This window comes from Lynx rufus, unplaced genomic scaffold (genome assembly GCF_022079265.1).
Source record: "Lynx rufus isolate CCGP_SWC_20201006 ecotype Redwood Valley unplaced genomic scaffold, mLynRuf1.p SCAF_20, whole genome shotgun sequence".
Lineage (NCBI taxonomy): Eukaryota > Metazoa > Chordata > Mammalia > Carnivora > Felidae > Lynx > Lynx rufus.
In genome coordinates, this window is record NW_025814835.1 from 14,343,245 (window position 1) to 14,351,155 (window position 7,911).

The 7,911-nt window shown below is 50.3% G+C and overlaps 1 protein-coding gene across 2 annotated transcripts in view; it reads right to left on the reverse strand.

The window, feature by feature from the left end:
• ZCCHC2 (zinc finger CCHC-type containing 2) overlaps positions 1-7,619 on the reverse strand; it is a 63,622-nt gene extending 56,003 nt beyond the window's left edge. For both annotated transcript variants that reach the window (XR_006963268.1, XM_047086157.1), the window contains exon 1: positions 6,275-7,619. Coding sequence is in view for 1 of the 2 variants with exons in the window: in XM_047086157.1 (XP_046942113.1) it covers positions 6,275-7,225 (951 nt within the window). In the remaining variant the exon portion in view is untranslated. The remainder of the gene's footprint in view (positions 1-6,274) is intronic.
• Between the last annotated feature and the right edge of the window lie 292 nt (positions 7,620-7,911).

A 7,911-nucleotide genomic window follows, 5' to 3' on the forward strand; every position in this document is an offset into this window, starting at 1 on the left:
ATTCCCTCTTTGAACGATGGACAGATCAAATGATATATACAACTCACCCTTGTCTGCCAAGCATTTTCACACACGTGATCAGGTTCATCTTCACAGCGATTACATGCAAGAAACGGCGATGATACCCCTACTTTATTTGGAGCAGCCTGAAACTTGTGAAGACCAAACAACTTGCCAAAGTGACCTTTTTAAAACCTAAATCTGACCTCAAATAAATTACTTCTTGAATAAGCATGGAACACTCCGAACGAGCCAAGACATTTAGAGGGGAATGAGAGGCCAAATGTTCCCTGGAGCATAGGAAGAACAGAAGGGAAATGGACTACGGGGCACCCAGCAGCTCTGCCACCTAAAACACAAACACGCTTCCAGAGTGACTGTTTACATAGACTGCATGAAGGAGGCTTTTGTGACAAGGCATCCTCTGTTACAAGTCCTCCATAATGAAAAAAGGTTGATAAAAGTGAAGCTCAGTCTGCTTCCGGGGTAGTGCAGGTCTTTTTTTGCTCTTACCAAAAAGAAAAAAAAAAAAATTAATACCTCAAAGACAAAAATAATCCGCTTAAAAATTAGCCAATTTAATAGCTTCTATAGAAAAAGTATAAAATGTTCCTTTAAGTGCATGGATTCCAAGCTGTGCTCTGAAGTAACAAACAATCATATAACTTAAAAAAAAAACTGCAAAATAGCTTTAAATTATAGGTCAGTTCCCTAGCTAAATGTGAAAACCGGATAAAGATTTAAGTATGGTTGCCTGGGAGTTAATGATAATCCAAATATGGAATACATATATTCCCCTATTCCTATCCCCAAACCCAATATGGAGAAAATATGTATTTCAATAATTTGTGACCCAGAGAAATGCTTCCTTTGGGTTTATTTGTAACACATTGGATCTCTATAATGTAAATATTAAAAATAACTGCCCCAGGGGCACCTGGCTGGCTTAGTTAGCAGAGCACACGATTCTTGATCTCAGGGTCATGAGTTCCGGCCCCACGATGGGCATGGAGCCTACTTAATTAAAAAAATAAAAATAACAAATAACAGCCCCAAATACATGGCTCAAACACTACCTTTCCAATTACCCATCCTTCCTGAACACCAATCAATTCAGAGGTATGATAATAGAGAATATGAAAAATATTGCATCATATGGACTTTTATTAAGTGGTGAAGAGAAAAAAAAACACGTCCGTTCCTGAAAACCACTGATTTAACCATCTGGATGGTGGCATCTCAGTGGAAAAGAAAAATGCATTGAGCATCACTCTCAAGAGAACGTTCATGCTCAAGACAGGATGCGAATTATTTTGCATCTTATCTCATTAATTCAATCACCACAACCTGAAATGAAAGTTATTATCCCCATTTCGAAGATAAAACTGAAGCTCAGGGACTTAAGTAGCCTGGTTAATGTCACAGAGCGGCAGAGTAGGAACTTAAGCCAAGTCTAGTGCTAAATGGGCTATCACCCTTCAAGGCCTCTGGTAGCCTCTAAGGCACACTTCCCGTGCCCTGCCCCACAAAAATATCATAAAAGGTGTAGATATACCATACTAGTTAATTTGAGGAAAAGAAGTTGCTTCCTTCCCCTCTCCACCACCCTCTCCTCCTACTGTGGTCTAAGAAAGACTTTCCCTACACAGTGGAGGATCTCAGTCACTCCCATTTTTCTACTAAAATAATCACTAACTCTGATATTCTCAAAGCCTCTTTCAAATGGCATTTATTAGCTGAGCTGCTTGTATACTTCACTGCAGCCAAACCAACCTAAAATTTCCTATAAAAGGCACGGCTGCTTCTGCTCCCCACTCCCAGTCTGTGAGACGGTCTACCCACTCTTCTCCCATCACCCTCCAGACAAGACTTAACTTTCACCGATAATTGCCAACATTTATTGAAGATCATGCGTCAGACGTTATTCTTCAAGCACTCGTTCGTTTAATCCTCACAATCTCACCTAAGTAGTGTTATTATCCCCACAGTAGGAGTGAGGAAAGCCTTCTTAGCGCCCACCGCTCCAGTGACACTGTTCATTTAAAAATCCCCCAGCAGTGGCCAACAATTAAATAAAAGTATTTACTACCTGGGAGATTAGAGCCGTTCTTAAAAATCACTTTCAGAAAGAAAGCATCTTGTTAGTGCCTAATATAATAACAGCAGAAATCCTGACCGCTGACTTTTCTCTTATTTTTAGACACTGCTCTCATAGGATAGCTGCCACATACACATGCTGGTTATCTCAGAGTAGGAGCCTTTATGCCAAAACTCTTTTTGAAGTCTTCTTTTCCAGGTCCCAACACTACCAGTACACTACGTGTTCTATTCAAGTGAGTTGAGATTAACTGCTCTGTCAGGTACCACGTGGCTAATTCACCTGTGCCATGAGGAAGCCACAATTTTGCAAAATTTCCTTTTTTTTTTAGTATCTTGATTGATTTTTCTAAGGAAAGGACCCACGGCCACTTAATACTTTTTTGAATTCAAGTATGTTTTTTGTGAGTCCAAATAACATTAAATACTATCTACTGCGCTAAATACTATCTGAAAGTTTCAGTTTCTAAGGTTTATTCAAGCTATCTGCCAAGCAACTATGTTTTGAGGATACTGAAAACACGACCTGCAGAGAACACAGCCATACCAACAATATTAACCACTAACCACTACTATGATAGCTTATGTATTTTATGTTTTTCTGCCTTCGTGCTGTTAATTGGGGGCTAAATCTCCAAATGCAGAATATCCATTTTGATGAACAGAGCGTCCTTATGCATGCAAAGATAGGAAGCTTGGCGGTCTTTCCTCTTTTCAATGAAACAGCAACAAAACTAGTATCTTTTAAAATATAGTTTTTTGTTGCTACTGTTAACAAACCACTAAGTTTGGGTCCCCACTAATAAGGGACCCATTTTTAAAACTGATTTTTTCCAGGTATGCTACATATGCAGTGTGTAACTTTATTAACACAGAACTACGTCAATCGCACAAATTTCCTAAAACACTTAATACTGTATGTTGAATTTTATGTAAGTGACTGGCAGTCCACAGCACTTGAAGAACATGAACTTCACGCACAAGTCTCCTAAAGGCAATACTTAAGCTATAATCCAATGTAACATTTACTCTAAATCACATAACAAAACTCAAGACATGTTACTTTTAAATATAAATATCTACTTACATCTTTCATTTGTCTAAAATGAACTAATTAGCATATTCTAGTGGTAAGTTTGTGGACTGTCACCTCGACTATTTGCATCGTAACGACGGTATGTCACCACACACTTGCTGGCACTGGTCAACCGGAAAGGCATATAATTAACATAAAATCCGTATTAAAGCACAGATTCTACTAGTTTTTTTACACAAAACTTTCAAAAAGAAGCTGTTGCATATTAGGTATCGAATACAAGTCTTGAAAGAGCCAGAAACGGTATTCCGGGCCAGTACACTTATTCTAATGGAAAAGGAAATTAATTCCACTTTATGTGCGTTTTCTATGGATCAAAGTAATAAGAAACGGAATGATTCCTGGCGGAAAGTTACACACGTGTCTGAAAGGTTACTTCCGGGGCAACGAAAGGCTGCCACACGAATTTCCCCTTGCCTTGCTCGGAGCACAGCGTCCACGTGGTTCTCCACTCAGCCCCGCGCCCCGGCCTAGCCCGCGGAGGCCTAAGGGAGCCCCCGGGAGGCGCGGCCCGGCCTCAGCCCGCCCTCCCAGGGGCGGGGCCGGCGCGCCAGTCACGTGGGCGGCCGCAGCCGCCATCTTGCAGGGAGGGGGAGGGGAGGTGCCCCGAGGGATGGGTCCCCAAACGGGTCCGCCTGTCCGCGGCGGCGCGTGACCCGGGGGCCCTCGGACGCGCAGCGGCGCCTCCTCGAGAGGGACGTGCCACACTCGGGCGCCTCGCTGCAGACTCCGAGGTGGGCCCTCTCCCGCCGGCCGCACACAGCCGGCGGAAGGCCGAGGATCAGCTGGTCTGGACTGCAGCGAATGAAAATGCAAATCTACCCACCCCCATCAACTGCCTTTAGAGTGACAGCTTGGGAGCAACAAAATCCGCGGAAATGTCTTCAAGGCCAGAACAAGCCACAGATGAGGGCCACGGAGTCCACGCTAACAAGCGGAAAGTGCGGGCTCAGAACAATTTAATGAGACGTGAATGATTTGCTACGGTAACCCTATGCTAACCGAGAAAAAAGTTCATCACGCCACCGATGTCTAAAAATAGCCTTCAGCGTCACCTGTAGTACGTGTATCCCCTATGATTTATTCACTCATTTCAACTGATGGCCCCAGCACAGGGCACTGCCTGAGAAATAATGTCCTGAAATTAATGGCAGAGTGCCCGACCTCACTTTGCCCACTCCTCCCAGCACTCACTGGATGCCAGAAAAGGCCACACACTGCAGTCAAGATAAAAATCTCATTATTCTAGGTTGCACGTATCTCTCCCCTTCTCTAGTCGCCTTCAGACCCTCTCATTACAAGCAAAATTTAAAGGAAAAACAGACTCCTGGCAGTTAACATCAGAAATCGGTTATCCTTGCGGGAATGATATGAATGGAATGATATATAACTGTTCCACTGTGAGACATTTTTACTATATCTACGATCTAAGATTATCTCGGCAATATATAAGAAATTTTAAAAAATAAGACATAAGTATTGCTTCTGATTTCAGGCTTTCTTCTCCAAATTTAACAGTGACTTATACGACTTTTTGGAATTATTTTACTGAGTAGTCTAGGAGTGGAAAAGGACTTTTACCAACAGTATACAGTTGCATATTACTAGTAAATACACACTACATGACCAACATGTTCACCAAGAAAATAGAGTAGTAGCATTACTACATTGGAATTGGATAAAATATATCCTACAATGTGAGTCACTTCATAGAAGCCTCATTTTAAAAAGGAGGGGCTCAGCCTAGATTATTGCCAAATCCCTTCTAGCTCCTGAATTCCTCGGATTCGATGGATATGGAGTCCACACAGCCCTTAGAAAAATCACAAAGTCCGGTTTTAGTTCCAGAGTACTGAAAGATACATAAGACACATAAATTGAATTAACTTTCAAGAAGGGAAAGGGAAAAATCCCCTTTTCCAGTAGATCATCCTAGAGATCACCTAAGTTGAAAAGGATGGCAACCAAACTACTACCTTTTAAATAACCGTGCGCCACGAAAATAAAGTTATTGTACATAGTTTTTACTCTATTGCACACACAGTTTTTACTCTGAAACCTACTCTCCTCCCCTCCATTAAGTTGTTAGGATCAAGGGTTTCATATTGGGCCTAGATTATTATTAGATGCTTTTACAGCTCTACATAATTTCATCTTCGCTTATGTTTGAGACAAGTGATTCATCTGGGTTCTCGTCGACTACATTTTGGTGTTTAACAACTTTTAGAAAACAACATTTATGCCTACATTAAAGGCCCGACAAATACCCCTGCTTCAAATATGTAGGCAAGACTGAAGCCTGATAGAAAATAAATTATGCCAGAGGTAAAGGGCGTGCGCAGCCAGCTCTAAGACAGTTTTTGTTGTTGTTGTTGTTTGTTTTTTTTTTAGCCAGACAACCTGCGCTAATACCCATCCAGTTTGAGTCGATTCGCTGCTCTCCACCTCAGGGTTTTTTCTGGGAACATCAAGTTAGAATCAGGAGCCAAAAGACCCTACGACCCCTTTAAACTCAGCATTGCCGGAGCGAAAAGAGCCCCTTTGTGCTGAAGACACGGGCAGCACGCCGGGAGCGCACCTTTAGAACACCTCTGCGAGGGGATAAGGCAGAGCTTTAAACTGTAACCAGAGCGCCAGATGGCGAGAAAGAGAAGGCGCTGCCCGGGGCCAGACTGCAGCTAAGAGTCTCCTTTGCGCTTTGCCTTTCCCAGCACCTGGGGCGAGAGATGCTCCAAGTCAAAAATGTCCCGAGACCTTGCCTCGGAGAGGGGGACCGGGCTGAGAGCCCCATGTTTCCCGTGGCAACTCCGGCACGGAAGAGACTTCTAGAGCATTCTGTTATGGCGGGTGCCTGAGTGTGCATGGGGGGGGGGGGGAAGGGGGGGGAAGGGTGGGAGAGTGGAACTGAACCGCCCAACAGAACGAAGATTAGTTAGTGTTACGGGCTGGGAGCCGTGGGGTGGGTGTTCCGAGCCACCTGCGCCGGGTTGAGGCTCGGCCAAGAGGTATCCGAAAGCCAGGCCGGGGAGGCCGCCGGGGCGGTGACCGCAACGCGGGTGCCCGGAGGCTCGCGCGCCTTACCTGGGCCCGGGGGCCGGCAAAGTTGCACGGCTCCACCTCCACCTCTGCGTCCTCGGGCCCCCCGCGGAGCGCGGTGCGGAGCCTCTCCAGGTGCTCCCTCAGGGTGACCCGCTGGTGGAAGGAGAACGCCGGGTGCAGCGAAGCCATGGTGAAAAGCAGCAGCAGTTCCTCCTGGGCCCTGAAGCCCAGCCCGCCGCCGGGCCGGGGCTCGGCGCCGCTGCCTTCCGGGCCGGAACCGTCCTTCTCTGCGTCCTCCTCGCCTTCGCCGTCCTCCCCGCGCTCGCCGGGCTCGTCCTCCGCGCCGCCCCGCGAACCCTCGCCCCGAACCGCCCGCAGACTCTTGAGCACCGAGTCCACCTGGGGCAGGAGGCGGTGCAGGCGACCGGCGGCCTCACGGTTCTCCGAGCCCAGCAGCGCCAGGTAGACGATGAGGCGCGAGCGCACGGCGGGCTCTCGGAAGTCGGCCAGCGGCCCGGGGTCCGAGAGGCCGTTGGCCTTAGCCTCCGAGTCGCGCAGGTAATGGTAGTCCTTGCGCGCCAGGTCCTCCAGGCACGAGCCGAGGAAGCGCAGCTCCAGCGGGTTACACAGGTCCAGCAGCCCACACATGAACTCCAAGCGCTGCGCCGAGCCCAGCACCAGCCCAAACCACTCGTACACCCGCTCCTGCTCGCGCAGCGCCGCCGCGGGCCCGCCGCCGCCGCCCGGCATGCCCGCCCCCGCCGCTGCTCCGCCAGCAACAGGCGGCCCGAGCCCCCGGGGCGGCGGCGGCGGCGGCGGCGGCGGCGGGGGGCCCCGCGGCGGGCCCGCGGGAGGCGGCGGCGGGGGGCGGCAGTCCCGGCGGCGGCGCGGCGGCGCCTTAGCGCCCGGCCGTGCGTCTGCCTCGGGCTCCTCCGCCTCGGGCGGCGGCTCCACGGGGTGCGTCGGCTTCAGCGGCAGCTTCATCCTCAGCATCCTCGGCTAAGGCGGCGCGGACATGCGAGCGGGGGCGGGCAGGCGGGCGGGGCCGGGAGGGGGGGCGGGGGCCGAGGCGGCGGCGCTGCCGTCAAGAGCTGGGCCCCTCCATGCCGCCGGGGGAGGGCCGCGGCCGGGGCCGGGGCCGGGGGCGGGTCTCGGCCGGCGAGGGGGGCGGTGGCCGGCCGGCGGGGTCGCTGGCGTCGTCTTCCCGGGCCGGAGGCGGGGCGTGCCCGCGGCGGCTCCTCCCCCTGGGCTCCGCGCCGGCTCTAGGAGCCCGAGTGCGGGTGGGAGCAGGCAAGCGAGTGTGTTCTTCTTCCTCCTCCCTCTCTCCCGTCGTCCGCACTGGGCTGGGGCGGCGGCGCCTGAGCGGTTCCCTCGCGAGCCGGTGTGGACCCAGCGGCTGGGAGAGGAGGAGGAGCGGCCGGGCCGGGCGGAGACGCTTGCGGACTCCGCGCAGGCAACTCAGCCAATCAGAGGCCAGAGTTGACGGTTGCGTAGTTCTCCCCGCCCCCAAGGGCTGCCTCTTCGAGAAGCCACGCCCAACTGCTACGCGACCGCCCCTCTCTCTCGGCGGCTTCCGCGCGGTCCTAATATCTGGTCTTTGCCAGCTTAGGGTAGGACGTTGGTGGGACGGTGGGGCGGTGGCTGGATCGCTAGGTGCGCCGAGCGCGGCGAGTATCTTG